The sequence below is a fragment of the Petromyzon marinus genome, chromosome 5 (genome assembly GCF_048934315.1).
Source record: "Petromyzon marinus isolate PM22_M1 ecotype Great Lakes invasive population chromosome 5, UKy_Petmar_22M1.pri1.0, whole genome shotgun sequence".
Lineage (NCBI taxonomy): Eukaryota > Metazoa > Chordata > Hyperoartia > Petromyzontiformes > Petromyzontidae > Petromyzon > Petromyzon marinus.
The window spans coordinates 6,603,973-6,623,574 of record NC_133671.1 but is presented as its reverse complement, the minus strand read 5'-3'; the positions used below and the strand labels follow the sequence as shown (position 1 = coordinate 6,623,574).

Genomic DNA, 19,602 nt, shown 5'->3' with positions numbered 1-19,602 from the left:
TCAGCCTAATGTTCCATGTTTACCAGGTATACGGTATGGACCAGCCCGCTGGATAACAACCACCTTGAATTCTCACGAAAAAACACGAAGAATCACTGAATGTATTAACTCCCAGAGGGATGATTGGCTGAATTTACCCTCAGCTGAGATTTAAACTCATGCCGTTCTAATTGTGAATAGGGTGCCAAGACGCAACGCCACCCAGCCAGAATCGCCCAGTACCCGAGTGCAGGCTTCCCTCGCTTCATCCGGTAAATGCCTTCCAATAAAACGGCGCACAAAGCGAAACCGCACGATGACCGCTGCGTGCAGAGTAGTAGAATATGGTACACACAGTACATAGAGCACACAATGTTGTCCCACATCCAACCGCATAGCCTGCTGGGTAGCACATTCAGTCCACACAATGTTGTACCACGTCCAACCGCACAGCCTGCTGGGTAGCACATTCAGTCCACACAATGTTGTACCACGTCCAACCGCACAGCCTGCTGGGTAGCACATTCAGTCCACACAATGTTGTACCACGTCAGACCGCATAGCCTGCTGGGTAGCACATTCAGTCCACACAATGTTGTACCACGTCTGACCGCATAGCCTGCTGGGTAGCACATTCAGTCCAGACAATGTTGTACCACGTCAGACCGCATAGCCGCATATGAGTAAATTCAAACTGCATACGGCGAATTTTGAGTAGACAAATATGAGCTCCATATAAATCGCTCACACAAACCTTACCCAATTGGTTAATAATGAGAACACTCCAGCCCACGACAGGTTAATGACTGATCATTTGAATGCGGAGCATTTTCCCCATCGCCCGCTGTCACGGATAGGGGCTTGCGAAGCGCCAGGTTTACACGAGCTTGCAACGAGCGTTTGCCCGATTTGCGTAGTGCGAGGCCGCTCACCTTTTGATTTGCCAGGGAAGGTGAAGAGTACAAAACCCTGGGGAAATTAAATTGGTAAAACTGGGGTCCGCTAAAACAAAACCCCTTGGGGAGATTCAAGTGGCATTGGTCAGGAGAGAGGAATGGGTTGAGAACTCTTAGGTCCGAGGACTAAATGTGCCTTTGCGATTCTGCTTGCTCGAAGCGTCGTGGTGTGGGTTGGCTTCATAAAGAGCACGGTTCCACTTTGCCGTGTACTCCTTTACACCGTTAACGTTTGCTGTTTTGATCACAACATTCTGAAACATGAGCGTTTGCGGCTAAAGGAGAGTTCTGTGCTCCTGGTGCTGTGATAACGGCGTCAGCCGCTTGCCCATTCCGATGGCGTACAAGTACGTCATCATGTACGTAACCAGAAGAAAAACGAAGATGAAAGAACTTTTATCGGTATCGAAGCTTCCACAAGGCCATGCGGGAGGGCGTGTGGCACAGTTTGGCGCCAGCGATTGTAGAGTGCGGTCGTGTCGCTACAGTTCTCTACGGTGACTACAATGTCTTGAAAAACAACGGCGCTACGCCGCCTCTCCAAATAAAACCAACCGCTTACGCGTTCCGAGATTTACCAGTGAACGAGACATCCCAGCCTGCAACCTGCAGTCGCCTCGGAACGGGAAAGGGTTAGCACACACACTCGTGTTGCACATGCAGCTCCATGCTAACACGACCGCATTCACGCCAACGTGAGCGCCATGACGCTGCTAATAAAACAGAGGAGGTTGCTTCTCGTTTGGTTTATTAGTGTACCTCCTCGCACAGTAGCATCACGCGCATTGTGCACGCGACCGAGTGCCACTCGGCACAACGTGCTAAATACTCGAGCGTAAACGACGGTGATGGGACTGCACGCGCGTTGCGGGGGAAAGGGTCCGGGGGGGAGGGGGTGTGGGGGGTAACAGCTCGCGCCTCGCCTGCTCAATGAGCGCCTGCTGCTGGCGCGGCAGCTCCGGCTCCGGCACGCCAAGCGCCTCGAGGCGACGGGTGGCGCGGCGGCGGCGAGACAGCGCCAGCGCACGGAACTCGGCGTGACACGCGCGCAGCTCGCCCATGCTGCCCGCCAGACCCAGGCGCTCCAGTGCTAGACGGACGCACGTGCACACGCCGCTCTCGCGTCAAGACAGAGACTCGACCCCGTGCAGCCTCAACAGACTGCTCGGGGCAAGCGCTGTTTGCGAGCAGCTATTGAGACCGGCGTGGCACCCGAGAGGGCGAGTGGACAACAACATTTCCGCCGTTTTTTACCTCCCCAGTGCGGATTTAAGGCTGAGTTGACCTAGGGAAGGATGAGGACCGGTTCAGATATCCGGGTCGGGGGATTCGTACCGGAGTGCGCTAACCACTGCACCGCCGCTCCCCAGTGTTACACACACACACAGTGCTCCAGTGTTAAACACACACACACAGTGCTCCAGTGTTACACACACACACAGTGCTCCAGTGTTACACACACACACAGTGCTCCAGTGTTACACACACACACAGTCCTCCAGTGTTACACACACAAACAGTCCTCCAGTGTTACACACACAAACAGTGCTCCAGTGTTACACACACACAGTGCTCCAGTGTTACACACACACACAGTGCTCCAGTGTTACACACACAGTGCTCCAGTGTTACACACACACACAGTGCTCCAGTGTTACACACACACACACACAGTGCTCCAGTGTTACACACACACACAGTGCTCCAGTGTTACACACACACACAGTGCTCCAGTGTTACACACACACAGTGCTCCAGTGTTACACACACACAGTGCTCCAGTGTTACACACACACACACAGTGCTCCAGTGTTACACACACACACAGTGCTCCAGTGTTACACACACACACAGTGCTCCAGTGTTACACACACACAGTGCTCCAGTGTTACACACACACAGTGCTCCAGTGTTACACACGCACACAGTGCTCCAGTGTTACACACACACAGTGCTCCAGTGTTACACACACACACAGTGCTCCAGTGTTACACACACACACAGTGCTCCAGTGTTACACACACACACAGTGCTCCAGTGTTACACACACACAGTGCTCCAGTGTTACACACACACACAGTGCTCCAGTGTTACACACACACACAGTGCTCCAGTGTTACACACACACAGTGCTCCAGTGTTACACACACACAGTGCTCCAGTGTTACACACACACACAGTGCTCCAGTGTTACACACACACAGTGCTCCAGTGTTACACACACACACAGTGCTCCAGTGTTACACACAGTGCTCCAGTGTTACAACAACAACCGCCATTCGCCACTAATTGGCGGTGACGTCACCACGACGCTTGTGCCAGGCTATGTGCACCGTGAGGCCACGTGAAGTGTCGAACGCCCGCTGGCAGGAGGTCACTGGGCAGACCCAGGTGCCACGGGTCGACTGACTGAGATGACTGGCTGATGCACCACCTGTGCCCCCTACTGTGCCAACCTGCTGTGCTTTAGCCACCCGGCGTTCCACTCGTTGTTGTGAGCGTCGCTCCTCCGCCCTCCGTTGTTGTTGGAGGGCGACTGCCTCCAACTGCCCAGTAGCATCCTTCACGAGCCTCCTCCACAGAGGCCGTTCTTGACACCGCTGGTACCAGTCATCGGCAAGTCCACTCAGCTCCACGTCCTCCTGTACCACATCACTCCATCTCTTCTCTAGCCCGTGCCGCGCCCGCTTAGCCCCCTCAATCCGGCCAAACAAAAGCTGTTTCGGCATGCGGTGGCTGGGCATGCGGGCTACATGACCCAGCCATCGCAGCCTTGCCTGCCGGAGGAGCTCACCGATGGGACCCTGCCCAGATCTTTCAAGGATTTGTGAGCTCCTCACACAATCCAGTCTGGTTAAACCCAGGATGGATCGTAGGCAGGCCAGCCTAAATGTTTCTAACTGGCGAAGATGTTCCACCAGGGGGGTCCACGTTTCGCAGGCGTAGAGAAGGGAGGGAATGACCGTGGCCGAGAAGACCTGAAGCTTAGTGCGGAGCGACAGACCAGGTAGCTTCCACACAGCGTTACGCAACCGATGAAAAGATATTGCCGCTCGACTGATTCGGAGTGAGACCTCTGCTGTTAAACTGGAGCCAGTCATAAGCACACTGCCCAGGTATGGGAAACTCTCCACTCTCTCCACAACTGCCCCATCACCGATTGGGAGTTGTGGGGGTGGAGTGTCCGATGGTACAAAATACCCAGGCAGGTGCTTAGTTTTGGTGGGGCTGATGGTAAGGCCCCACCTCTTAGTGGCACGCTCCAGTCTCAGCAGCAGCGTCTCCAACTCCTCCTCTGACTGAGCAGCTATTACCAAATCATCAGCATACATAACGTGGTTGAGCAATAGGGAGCCATCCCTTGACCGCACCCGGGCATCGATTAGCCTCCCATTATATCTGTACCATATGGAGATTCCCCCGGTACAGCTATTGAAGGCTTCACGAACTACGTGGTCAAAATAGATGTTAAATAATGTGGGAGCCAGAGGACATCCCTGTCGCACCCCAAGGTGTACAGGGAATGGCTCTGACTCCCGGCCACGTAGTTTTACCCGGGCCCGCTCACCATCATGAAGGTCCTTAATGATCGTGAGCAGAGGGTCAGGTACTCCAAAAGCACGAAGAACGACCCAGAGCCCAGGCCTACTGATGGTATCATAGGCCTTGACCAGGTCAATAAAGCAGAGATGTAGGTCTTGTTGGAATTCCCTACACCTCTGCTGTAGCAGACGGACAGAAAATATGGCATCTGTGCAGGACCGCCCTTTCCTGAAACCGCATTGGGGCTCCGCAAGCCTCTCCTCAGCGTGCCTGGCAAGGCGATGCTGAATAATCCTTGCCAGGACCTTTCCTGGCACACTGAGGAGTGAGATGCCCCTGTAGTTGTTACAGTCTGTGCGGTCCCCCTTCTTAAAAAGGGGGACCACCAGGGCATCCTTCCAATCCTGCGGAACCCGTCCAGTGGTCCAGACTGTTGTTATGATGTCATATAGGGCAGTCTGTGCACAAACGCCACCCTCCCTCAGCATTTCGCTTGGGAAATCATCTCTGCCCGCTGCCTTTCCTGGTCTCAGACTCCGGATCGCCTTCAATACTTCCTCAGCAGATTGAACCTCAGCCAGCCACTCACAGGGGGTGACTTCATCCAATATTTGAGGCACCGCAGCCTCAGCAGGGTCATCCTCACTTTGTGCCAAGATGTTTTCCTGGCTGAGGGATTTTCCCTCCCCCAGGACCTCACAGAAATGCTCAGCAAATCTGCGAACCTGTTCCTGGGGGTCGGAAATTGGATCACCGTTTTTCCCCTAATGATGGTAATAGGTGTGGCGCTGCAGGTTACTTTTTTGATGGAGTTAAATAGAGATTTGTGATCACGGGCCACTGAGGCAGACTCCATCTCCTCAGCAACCCGCGACCACCACCCATCCTTGCAGCACCTCACGGCTCTCCGAACCTCCGAGCGAAGGCTGCGGTAAGCCTCCTCATTCTCTGACGTGGGATTCTGTAGCCGATGACAGTGGGCCTGTCGCTTTTTCTCAACCATCCTGAACAACTCCTCTGTCAGCCAGGGTGTCTAGGGAGGTCTGGACCGCGTACCCAAAGCAGCCATTGCAGCTGCATGAGTCACAGTCCTAAACCTCGCCCATTTACCCTCGACATCAGGAGGAGTCGGGGACGATGCCAATCCCAGCCGCAAGCGATGATGAAATTCTCGCTTGCAACTTTCATCAGATAACTGAGACCAGGCCACTTTAGGTTGGAATGGGGTCCTGGGTGTACACCCACCACCGGAGTGGAAGAATGGCAGGCGCATCTTACAGATGACTAGTCGATGGTCAGAGGGCAGATCAGCTCCACGGTAGGTCCTGGTGTCAAGGACATGGGCTCGCATTCGCTGGTCCGTCACTATGTAGTCCAGCAGATGTTCTTGCTTGGACCCGGCATGCATCCATGATGTTGTGTGGATGCGCCGATGCCGGAACAGCGTGTTGGTAATTACAAGCCCATGGGCTGCACAAAAATCTAGCAGCCTCCTACCATTGTTATTGAGCTGATCTGGCCCATGCCCTCCAATCACTCCAGACCAGGTGCCAGCATCATGACCAACTCGGGCATTGAAGTCACCCAACATGATGACTCTATCCCGAGGGGCCACTTTAGCCAGCACCTGTGACAGGAGGTCATAGAAGGCATCTGACTCATCGGCTTTGCCTGCATCCCTCCACGGATGTTCATCTTCGGTGGGGGCATAAGTAACCACGACCACCATTCCTCGCCTCCGGTTGATGGGAAGGCGAGCCCAAAGTAGCCTGGGGCTTACAGCTTCCCACACCTCACCGCCACGCTCCCACGCCCCCTTCATTCTTTTGTTCAAAAGAAGACCCACACCCTGTTGTTTGGCAGTCTGCTGCCCCGAGTAGAGGACTGTCCACCCCTCATGGTGGCAGGAGCCAGAGCCGGTCCACCGAACCTCCTGAATGCCGCATAGATCCAGGCGGTACCGGTCCAGCTCCCGACAGAGGAGTGGCAGCCTCTCCTCTGCAGTGAGCGTTCGAACATTCCACGTGGCCACCCGTAGTGGCTTTTCGTTGTTTCTGGAGTAGCCCCGAGGGTAGGTATTCAATCTCCTGGCTCCGCCAATTGGGGTTTGGCCAGGAGACGTCATAGACGCCTGGCCCCCCGGGGCCTCCGGCACAAGCTTAGTTGTTACATATTTCAGTTTAATTCGTGGTTTCGTGGTAATTAATTGAAGGTGAAGGGGTTACCAGCCCCTCGCACCCGTCCAGAGCCCCCGTTTAGCCCCTGTGGTGGACACATATGCCATGAGGGGAGGAGCCAATCAAAATTGGATCTCCCCCCACAGCGCTGTCCACGACAGAGTTGCCCGTCCGTGTTACACACACACACACACAGTGCTCCAGTGTTACACACACACACACAGTGCTCTAGTGTTACACACACACACACAGTGCTCCAGTGTTACACACACACACACAGTGCTCCAGTGTTACACACACACAGTGCTCCAGTGTTACACACACACACAGTGCTCCAGTGTTACACACACACACAGTGCTCCAGTGTTACACACACACACAGTGCTCCAGTGTTACACACACACACACAGTGCTCCAGTGTTACACACACACACAGTGCTCCAGTGTTACAATCACAGTGCTCCAGTGTTACAATCACAGTGCTCCAGTGTTACAATCACAGTGCTCCAGTGTTACACACACACACAGTGCCCCAGTGTTACACACACACAGTGCCCCAGTGTTACACACACACAGTGCCCCAGTGTTACAAACACACACAGTGCTCCAGTGTTACACACACACACAGTGCTCCAGTGTTACACACACACACACACAGTGCTCCAGTGTTACACACACACACAGTGCTCCAGTGTTACACACACACAGTGCTCCAGTGTTACACACACACACACAGTGCTCCAGTGTTACACACACAGTGCTCCAGTGTTACACACACACACAGTGCCCCAGTGTTACATACACACAGTGCTCCAGTGTTACACACACACAGTGCTCCAGTGTTACACACACACAGTGCTCCAGGGTTACACACACAGTTCCCCAGTGTTACATCAACACAGTGCTCCAGTGTTACACACACACAGTGCTTTAGTGTTACACACACAGTGCTCCAGTGTTACACACACACAAACAGTGCTCCAGTGTTACACACACACACAGTGATCCATTGTCACACACACACACACAGTGATCCATTGTCACACACACACACAGTGATCCAGTGTTACACACACACAGTGCTCCAGTGTTACACACACACAGTGCTCCAGTGTTACACACACACAGTGCTCCAGTGTTACACACACACACACAGTGCTCCAGTGTTACAAACACACACAGTGCTCCAGTGTTACACACACACACAGTGCCCCAGCGTTACACACACACACAGTGCTCCAGTGTTACACACACACAGTGCTCCAGTGTTACACACACACACAGAGTGCTCCAGTGTTACACACACACACAGTGCCCCAGTGTTACACACACAGAGTGCCCCAGTGTTACACTCACACACACACACAGAGTGCCCCAGTGTTATACTCACATACACACAGTGCTCCAGTGTTATACTCACACACACAGTGCTCCAGTGTTACACACACAGTGCTCCAGTGTTACACACACACACAGTGTTCCAGTGTTACACACACACAGTGCCCCAGTGTTACACACACACAGTGCTCTAGTGTTACACTCACACACAGTGCCCCAGTGTTACACACACACAGTGCCCCAGTGTTACACTCACACACAGAGTGCTCCAGTGTTACACACACAGTGATCCAGTGTTACACACACACAGTGATCCAGTGTTACACACACAGTACTCCAGTGTTACACACACACACAGAGTGCCCCAGTGTTACACTCACACACACACAGAGTGCCCCAGTGTTATACTCACACACACACACAGTGCTCCAGTCTTACACACACAGTGCTCCAGTGTTACACACACAGTGCTCCAGTGTTACACACACACACACAGTGCTCCAGTGTTACACACACACAGTGCTCCAGTGTTACACACACACACAGTGCTCCAGTGTTACACACACACACACAGTGCTCTAGTGTTACACACACACACACAGTGCTCCAGTGTTACACACACACACACAGTGCTCCAGTGTTACACACACACAGTGCTCCAGTGTTACACACACACACACACAGTGCTCCAGTGTTACACACACACACAGTGCTCCAGTGTTACACACACACACACAGTGCTCCAGTGTTACACACACACACACAGTGCTCCAGTGTTACAATCACAGTGCTCCAGTGTTACAATCACAGTGCTCCAGTGTTACAATCACAGTGCTCCAGTGTTACACACACACACAGTGCCCCAGTGTTACACACACACAGTGCCCCAGTGTTACACACACACAGTGCCCCAGTGTTACACACACACACAGTGCTCCAGTGTTACACACACACACACAGTGCTCCAGTGTTACACACACACACACAGTGCTCCAGTGTTACACACACACACAGTGCTCCAGTGTTACACACACACACAGTGCTCCAGTGTTACACACACAGAGTGCTCCAGTGTTACACACACACACACAGTGCTCCAGTGTTACACACACAGTGCTCCAGTGTTACACACACACACAGTGCCCCAGTGTTACATACACACAGTGCTCCAGTGTTACACACACACAGTGCTCCAGTGTTACACACACACAGTGCTCCAGGGTTACACACACAGTTCCCCAGTGTTACATCAACACAGTGCTCCAGTGTTACACACACACAGTGCTTCAGTGTTACACACACAGTGCTCCAGTGTTACACACACACAAACAGTGCTCCAGTGTTACACACACACACAGTGATCCATTGTCACACACACACACACAGTGATCCATTGTCACACACACACACACAGTGATCCAGTGTTACACACACACAGTGCTCCAGTGTTACACACACACAGTGCTCCAGTGTTACACACACACACACAGTGCTCCAGTGTTACAAACACACAGTGCTCCAGTGTTACACACACACACAGTGCCCCAGTGTTACACACACACACAGTGCTCCAGTGTTACACACACACAGTGCTCCAGTGTTACACACACAGAGTGCCCCAGTGTTACACTCACACACACACACAGAGTGCCCCAGTGTTATACTCACATACACACAGTGCTCCAGTGTTACACACACAGTGCTCCAGTGTTACACACACACACAGTGTTCCAGTGTTACACACACACAGTGCCCCAGTGTTACACACACACAGTGCTCTAGTGTTACACTCACACACAGTGCCCCAGTGTTACACACACACAGTGCCCCAGTGTTACACTCACACACAGAGTGCTCCAGTGTTACACACACAGTGATCCAGTGTTACACACACACAGTGATCCAGTGTTACACACACAGTACTCCAGTGTTACACACACACACAGAGTGCCCCAGTGTTACACTCACACACACACAGAGTGCCCCAGTGTTATACTCACACACACACACAGTGCTCCAGTCTTACACACACAGTGCTCCAGTGTTACACACACAGTGCTCCAGTGTTACACACACACACACACAGTGCTCCAGTGTTACACACACACAGTGCTCCAGTGTTACACACACACACACACAGTGCTCCAGTGTTACACACACACACACAGTGCTCTAGTGTTACACACACACAGTGCTCCAGTGTTACACACACACACAGTGCTCCAGTGTTACACACACACACACAGTGCTCCAGTGTTACACACACACACACAGTGCTCCAGTGTTACAATCACAGTGCTCCAGTGTTACAATCACAGTGCTCCAGTGTTACAATCACAGTGCTCCAGTGTTACACACACACACAGTGCCCCAGTGTTACACACACACAGTGCCCCAGTGTTACACACACACAGTGCCCCAGTGTTACACACACACACAGTGCTCCAGTGTTACACACACACACACAGTGCTCCAGTGTTACACACACACACAGTGCTCCAGTGTTACACACACACACAGTGCTCCAGTGTTACACACACACACAGTGCTCCAGTGTTACACACACACAGTGCTCCAGTGTTACACACACACACACAGTGCTCCAGTGTTACACACACAGTGCTCCAGTGTTACACACACACACAGTGCCCCAGTGTTACACACACAGTGCTCCAGTGTTACACACACACAGTGCTCCAGTGTTACACACACACAGTGCTCCAGGGTTACACACACAGTTCCCCAGTGTTACATCAACACAGTGCTCCAGTGTTACACACACACAGTGCTTCAGTGTTACACACACAGTGCTCCAGTGTTACACACACACAAACAGTGCTCCAGTGTTACACACACACACAGTGATCCATTGTCACACACACACACACAGTGATCCAGTGTTACACACACACAGTGCTCCAGTGTTACACACACACAGTGCTCCAGTGTTACACACACACACACAGTGCTCCAGTGTTACAAACACACACAGTGCTCCAGTGTTACACACACACACAGTGCCCCAGTGTTACACACACACACAGTGCTCCAGTGTTACACACACACAGTGCTCCAGTGTTACACACACACACAGAGTGCTCCAGTGTTACACACACACACAGTTCCCCAGTGTTACACACACAGAGTGCCCCAGTGTTACACTCACACACACACACAGAGTGCCCCAGTGTTATACTCACATACACACAGTGCTCCAGTGTTATACTCACACACACACAGTGCTCCAGTGTTACACACACAGTGCTCCAGTGTTACACACACACACAGTGTTCCAGTGTTACACACACACAGTGCCCCAGTGTTACACACACACAGTGCTCTAGTGTTACACTCACACACAGTGCCCCAGTGTTACACACACACAGTGCCCCAGTGTTACACTCACACACAGAGTGCTCCAGTGTTACACACACAGTGATCCAGTGTTACACACACACAGTGATCCAGTGTTACACACACAGTACTCCAGTGTTACACACACACACAGAGTGCCCCAGTGTTACACACACACAGAGTGCCCCAGTGTTATACTCACACACACACACAGTGCTCCAGTCTTACACACACAGTGCTCCAGTGTTACACACACAGTGCTCCAGTGTTACACACACACACACACAGTGCTCCAGTGTTACACACACACAGTGCCCCAGTGTTACACTCACACATACAGTGCTCCAGTGTTACACACACACACACAGTGATCCAGTGTTACACACACACACACACAGTGATCCAGTGTTACACACACACAGTGCTCCAGTGTTACACACACAAACACAGTGCCCCAGTGTTACACTCACATAAACAGTGCTCCAGTGTTACACACACACACAGTGATCCAGTGTTACACACACACACAGTGATCCAGTGTTACACACACACACAGTGATCCAGTGTTACACACATACACACAGTGCTCCAGTGTTACACACACACAGTGCTCCAGTGTTACACACACACAGTGCTCCAGTGTTACACACACACAGTGCTCCAGTGTTACACACACACAGTGCTCCAGTGTTACACACACACACAGTGCTCCAGTGTTACACACACACAGTGCTCCAGTGTTACACACACACACAGTGCCCCAGTGTTACACACACACACAGAGTGCTCCAGTGTTACACACACACACACACAGTGCTCCAGTGTTACACACACACACAGTGCTCCAGTGTTACAAACACACAGTGCCCCAGTGTTACACACACAGTGCTCCAGTGTTACACACACACACACAGAGTGCCCCAGTGTTACACTCACACACACAGTGCTCCAGTGTTGCACACACACAGTGCTCCAGTGTTACACACACACACAGTGCTCCAGTGTTACACACACACACACAGTGCTCCAGTGTTACACACACAGTGCCCCAGTGTTACACACACACAGTGCTCCAGTGTTACACTCACACACACACAGAGTGCCCCAGTGTTACACTCACACACACACACAGAGTGCCCCAGTGTTATACTCACACACACACAGTGCTCCAGTGTTACACACACACACAGTGCTCCAGTGTTACACACACACACAGTGCTCCAGTGTTACACACACACACACAGTGCTCCAGTGTTACACACACACACACAGTGCTCCAGTGTTGCACACACACACACAGTGCCCCAGTGTTACACACACACAGTGCTCCAGTGTTACACTCACACACAGTGCCCCAGTGTTACAGTCACACACACAGTGCTCCAGTGTTACACACACACAGTGCTCCAGTGTTACACACACACACACAGTGCTCCAGTGTTACACACACACACCCAGTGCTCCAGTGTTACACACACAGTGCCCCAGTGTTACACACACACACAGTGCCCCTGTGTTACACACACACAGTGTGCTCCAGTGTTACACTCACACAGAGTGTGCTCCAGTGTTACACACACACAGTGATCCAGTGTTACACACACACAGTGCTCCAGTGTTACACACACAGTGCTCCAGTGTTACACACACAGTGCTCCAGTGTTACACTCACACACACACACAGTGCCCCAGTGTTACACTCACACACACACAGAGTGCCCCAGTGTTACACTCACACACACACAGTGCTCCAGTGTTACACACACAGTGCTCCAGTGTTACACACACACACACAGTGCTCCAGTGTTACACACACACACAGTGCCCCAGTGTTACACTCACACACACAGTGCTCCAGTGTTACACACACACAGTGCTCCAGTGTTACACACACAGTGCCCCAGTGTTACACACACACAGTGCCCCAGTGTTACACTCACACACACACACAGTGCTCCAGTGTTACACACACACACAGTGCTCCAGTGTTACACTCACACACACATAGGGCCCCAGTGTTACACACACACAGAGTGCCCCAGTGTTACACACACACAGAGTGCCCCAGTGTTACACACACACACAGTGCTCCAGTGTTACACACACACACAGTGCTCCAGTGTTACACACACACACAGTGCCCCAGTGTTACACACACACACAGTGCTCCAGTGTTACACTCACACACACAGTGCTCCAGTGTTACACACACACAGTGCTCCAGTGTTACACACACACACAGTGCCCCAGTGTTAAACACACACACAGTGCCCCAGTGTTACACACACACACAGTGTTCCAGTGCTGGAGCCGTGTGTACCCTGGATGACGTGCTCAGGGGAGATGGTCTTGCGCTGCGCATGGGCGCACGCCGTGTTCGCCTCGCTGGACACGTGGCGCACGAAGCGCGTGCACGCCACGCGCAGCAGGTCTCGTGCGCCCGCCGTCAGGCGCAGGCACGGCACCAGCTCGCCCACGAGGTGGCGCTGCACGGACGCGTAGGGCAGCGTCACCTGGTCGGCTTCGTGCGCCGGACCCCCGACCCCCAGCGGAGACGGCATTGCCTCCTTCTCACCGATCTTACAAAAGTACCGCAACGACGCACAGATCAGAACGCTGGGCTACGTACGGTGCGAAAGAAGTTCAACAGGCAACAACGTTCATCGCTGCCTCCCCTCCACCCCGTAGGGCCTCTTGAATAGACTGTTGGGGGCCCAGTGCTGTGCGCGGGTACCAATGAAGGCTGGCACGGCGCCCGAGGCGGGTGGGTGGGTGATTAACACCACGCCCGGTCGTCTTTGCCTCCCTAGTGCTGATGCTTACTAGCCGCACCAGGTACTCATTTAAGGTCGAGATGACCTAAGGCCCTGGGACCGGTGCAGACATTCGTCACCGGTGTTGGGCAGTAAGTGGCAATCGAACTCGGGTTGCCGGGTTCGTAACGCAGTGAGCGCCAACCACTACACCACTGAGGATGCGCTTCGAATTCATCGACTGAACGTATTCAACCTGCACTGGTCAGCCTGGTGAAGTATGGTCAAACTGCCTTCATCCAGCAACAATTGACAAAAGCGCCTAAAGGAAAAAAGATATACTTTATAGCATTCCTTCTCTCTCGCCTCCTCAATTAGCTCGAGTGTAAGAACTCCGCACAACTTTCACCGATTTCAAAGTCTACTGTTGAAAACCTTGAGTTCGACGCGTAATGGAAGATATAAATCCATAGATCGACGATGCATTGACAGGAGGCTAATGGCGAGCCATTAGTCAGCATTCTTCAAAAGGCCATGCAGCAAACAGCTGATGGCTTACTCATTGTTTTTTTCGGTAAAGTCTCGTATGTAGAAATACAATAAAATTATATTAAAACAAAACAATTACGACGTTTCGATCACAACACAAGCGATCTTCATCAGGTGTCAATAACAAATCATAGAGGTAAATACAAGAAGATGAGAGACGAGAATTCAACAAACCTAAGAAACATTATGTGAAGCACAACCAGTCAGGCCAACAACACAGTTAGACACTTCCTGGCGGACCACGAATTTCAGAAGAATGTTAAATTTCGTGTTCAACCTCTGGATTGCACCTACCAGCATAGAGTGAACAAATACGAGGTACAAAGTCAGCAGAAATACATATACAGGCCCACCAAGAGGCAAGGAGGGAGGAAAGACGCCTTCCCTTCCTCCAGGCATGGAGAGCGAAGCAGAGCTTTACAGAGAATCCAAACTTTTTTTTTTTTACCAGGTAAGGCCCACTGAACTATATGGCTCTTTTTCAGAAGCACCCTGGCCACAAATCATAGCTCAACGAAGTGGCTTATCATGTGGAAATGTATAGCAGCCAAATACTCGAAACGTGTGTTGATTCTAAACGTTTAGGGGGAAAACCAAAGGAGCCGGGAGAAAACTCCACACGACCAGGGGGAGAGACGCGCACGTTCCAAATATACAACAGGCGTCAGGGTCGGCATCTAACCCACGACCTTCTTGCATACGAGGCGAGGGAGTTCATACAAATAAAACACGTGTGGTTAATACAGACTTGATTCTTTGCAAAAGGAATGTATTTGTCGTCAACATCTTAACACCTCCTGTTTTTTTGCCACAAAGGGTAAAACCCATAAATATTTTTCATAATCTATTTGTGAGACATTTGGATGACGTGTACATCGGAAATGTTTTTGCATATTTGTTGCATACGTATTTTTTTTTGTATCTCATCTTGCCCGATTTTGCGATCGCTTTGTAATCACGAAGATGTTAAATGTCAGTGCTGCTGCCGCCGCACAGTAGCAAATAGATTCTACCTTATAAAACTGTAAATGTGGCCGAAATGTACACCCACTAGTAAACGATGAAGGTTGGGAAAACATTTGGCACGTGGTTTAAACTGTTGGACCAACGATGGCCGAACGTTCCACGTTTACCGGGCAGTCCCTTAGTAAAATGTCCTTTCAATTGTGATGGAGACGGCAGATTGGCTCAGCCGGCTCGTTCAAATGAATCTCTTTAGGGGGGACTTTTGTCGACACTGGAGCACGTGCTCAAATCGATGAACAAACAATATCGGCAACAATTACAGTGCAGGCTACACGGCGAGTGGACACAAGTCCCCTCCTGCCACGAGCAAGGCTCATTGCCGTACAGTACCGGTGTCAGAAGGTCACGGACGGGAAGGTCACGGACGGGAAGGCCCTGCCGATATCTCTTTCGTTGTTACAATTCTGTGATGACAACCACGGGCGGTGGTGGTGGCCGCTTGTGGGTTAAGTGAGCCCGATGGTCTTGGCCTGCTCACGCGATGGCTTACACACACACAAAGCCGTCGAGCATCGTCATTATCACCACCACCAACCACCACGTGCTAGTTCATGCCATGGCGGTCACCGTTCACTCGTGCCGTGCGTAGGGTGGGTGGGGGGGGGGTCACAGATGGTTGACAAACACCACAAAAAAATATTCCACTGTGGAATGTGTGCAGCGAGTACAGCAGCGTGAAGACTGGTGGGACCGGAAGGGCGAGAGGTTCTCATCTCAGTCTCTTTTGAACAGTGCCACATCCCACCCCACTCGTTCAACACCCGAGAGCACGGATGTAATTCTCACGGTCCTTAGTGCCCCAATGATTGAGGCACATTGCTGGGCATCCGTGATAAAGAGCTTCACAGCACTTGGTCGGATTTTCCGCAGTCTATACGCTTCTGACATTGCAATTCATAACCCTTGCAACATTAATGATCATTATCAGAATGCTAAACTTTCGAAACCACAATGAAAACCACCATTATCATCAAGCACAGTGTAAGCTGCCAATGTACCAGATTCATATAGCGTGCATCACAATACAAATTCGCGTCATTGTAGATTACATGACGGTAACACAAAAACACACAGTACGAGTCCCTCGCATATCTGTACCCCTCCACATTAAAAAAGTCCTACAACATCCCATCGGTCACGCGGCCTTCCTCCTGGGAGTGGGGAACTTCAGCAGGCACGAGTTCCAACCCACAAAGCACAAGTGGGCTGACTTGTTCGAGATATCCACTGCTGGTGGAGTGCCCAACGTGAACGCACAAACACCGTGACGGGCGTGGTGCAGGAGTGTAGGAGTGTCGTGTGTAGGAGCGGAGCGTTGTAGTGTGTAGGAGCAGTGTAGTGTGTAGGAGTGTAGTGTGTAGGAGCAGTGTCACGTGTAGGAGCAGTGTCGTGTGTAGGAGCAGTGTCGCGTGTAGGAGCAGTGTAGTGTGTAGGGGGAGTGTTGTGTGTGGGAGGCGTGTTGTGTGTAGTAAGTGCACTTCACTATCGTAACGCACGGTATGCGAGTGCAGCTGTTGGACGCCGGCACGTGGCTTCACACGTGGCGTCGTATCGCCCTTTAAATACAGTAGCGTCACGTGACGTCTCCGGTTGTCGGAGTTGCGGGGGGAGGGATGGGGGTTGGGGAGGTGAGTGGTTGGGGGGGTGAGGGGTTGGGGGGGGTGGGGTGAGGGGGTGAGGGGTTGGGGGGTGAGGGGTTGGGGGGTGAGGGGTGGAGGGTTGTTGGAGACTCTCACTTCTCCTTGTCGTATGGCTGCTGATGTTCGATGCAGGGCAACAACTACAATTTCACATTCAGGTGGTGGTCAAGCAAGCAGACAACCGCGTCAGGAGCCAGCTGAGTGGAGTATCGCAGTGATGTATTTTTGTGGATCGGGCCATTGCGTCGTTACACGTTGTACTACGGTGTGTTCAGGATGACCACAGCCGTATTTGCATTTGTGCATCAGGGCATCCGCATCTACTGCCGTGGTTTGTTAAGTGGATGCGGTTTAGGGTGGACCGTGAGCAGCTTCGTGGAAGATTAAACCCAGCGACCTTCTTCGTTGGGCTCTTTCACAACAAGCTGACTTCTTTTGAACTCCCATTCCGCTCTCAAAGACTCTTCACTCAAGAGGCGGAGTAGATGCTCTGTCGTTCAAGCGCGCACCCACACGGATGGTTTGCGTTGTCCTCGGATCACAATACCTCTGGGTGAGGGCCACCCCACAGTCGTCACCATGCACCACGGTCCCCCGTGATGGCAACAATCCCTCTAAGCGGCTGACCTCACCGCTCCATCTCCACGAAGGTCGCCTGCTCCGTGCGTCTTCTCTACCTTGGGCTGCCATTCTTGTCACTCGTCTCGTCCATCGACCAAATAAATATAATCGGTGACATTTCGAGGAATGGCCCTTCAGAGCACATGGTAATACCACGGGGCTTGATGTAAAAGGTTTTTATATTTGTTAAATAGGTATATGAAGTTATCTAATAGTATCTATTAAGTACTTTCATTTTAACACGTAGGCTTTCGCGACCAATATCATCCATAAGTTTTTTTTGTTAGATCGCGTAAATGTGTCGTTAAAACCCGCCACACACGACAGCAAACTAGTAAGGGTTGTCACGTAAACAGGACATGCACAAAGAAGATACACCCCTTTGTCCCATCGTCTCTACTATCAACTCCCCCACCTACAAACTGGCACGTTTTCTTGCTGATATACTGCGACCTTTCACCGGAAAAACCACCTCTGCGGTACTAAATTCTACTCACCTGGTATCGACAATCAAAGGCATTTCCCTGTCCCCAGACGACCTGCTTGTCAGTTTTGATGTGGTGTCCTTGTTCACCAAAGTCCCGGTACCTGACACCATCGCTATCATTGAAGACCTGGTTCATCAAGGACTGCATACTGATGTACCCCCCCTGGTGAGACATTGCTTAACCAACACATACTTCACCTGGAATGGAACTTCCTACAAACAGAGGGCACCCCAATGGGCTCCCCCCTATCTCCGGTTGTAGCCAATGTATTCATGGAAAAATTTGAAACTGACGCCATCCAGACTGCCACTCTACGCCCGAACTTATGGAAGAGGTACGTTGATGACACCTTTGTCATCTGGCCACATGGCCAGCCTGCTCTAGACCAATTCCGCGACCACATCAATTCCATACACCCAGCCATCAGATTTACCATGGAGGTCGAAAAAGATGGCAAACTACCCTTTTTGGATGTCTTAATTAAAAGGAGACATGATGGTTCAATGAGCCACTCTGTCTACAGGAAAGCTACCCATACAGATGCTTACTTGAAACCGGATTCCCACCACCATCCATCCCAGAAGAACTCCCTCATCAAGACTCTATACCATAGAGCCCAATGCATTTCCGACCAGGAACACATTACCAGTGAACTCAAGCACGTACACCAGGCTCTCAGGGCTAATGGTTACTCCGACTACACAATCCGCAAAGCCATCACTCCAGTCATGAAGGATTCTCTTGTGGAGCCACTCAAAACCATCACCTTACCCTACATTGCAGGGGTCACTAAAAAGATCTCCAAAATCCTGAATAAACAAGATCCAGGTCCGATTCAACACAGTACATAAAATCCGTGATTTAGTTCCATCTGTAAAAGATGCTGTTCCAGACATACAGTACCCGGGCGTTTACAAACTAAAGTGCCTCTGTGGGAGTAGCTACATTGGAGAAACCAAACGACATATCTCGGACCGCATCCGCGAACATAAAGCAGACTTGAAACACGGTAGGACGAACTCCTCTGCCGTGGCAGATCACTGTTATAATTCAGTGGGCTCACATGACATTGACTTCTCCAAGACGGAGGTTCTTTGCAAACCAACCGGCTACCATGAGAGATTCGTTCATGAGGCCATTCACATATACAAGCACAGAGACAATTTCAACCGAGAAGA

General features: G+C 51.5%; 1 protein-coding gene across 1 annotated transcript; it reads right to left on the bottom strand.

The window, feature by feature from the left end:
- Positions 1-1,694: 1,694 nt before the first annotated feature.
- Positions 1,695-17,276, bottom strand: LOC142913992 (protein Dr1-like). The gene is made up of 4 exons (XM_076061121.1): positions 17,172-17,276; positions 16,006-16,145; positions 13,668-13,926; positions 1,695-2,025 (listed from the first exon to the last, which is right to left on the bottom strand). Exons 3-4 carry the CDS (start codon positions 13,906-13,908, stop codon positions 1,757-1,759), a joined length of 510 nt encoding a protein of 169 aa, XP_075917236.1. The 5' UTR covers positions 13,909-13,926; positions 16,006-16,145; positions 17,172-17,276; the 3' UTR covers positions 1,695-1,756.
- Positions 17,277-19,602: the final 2,326 nt, after the last annotated feature.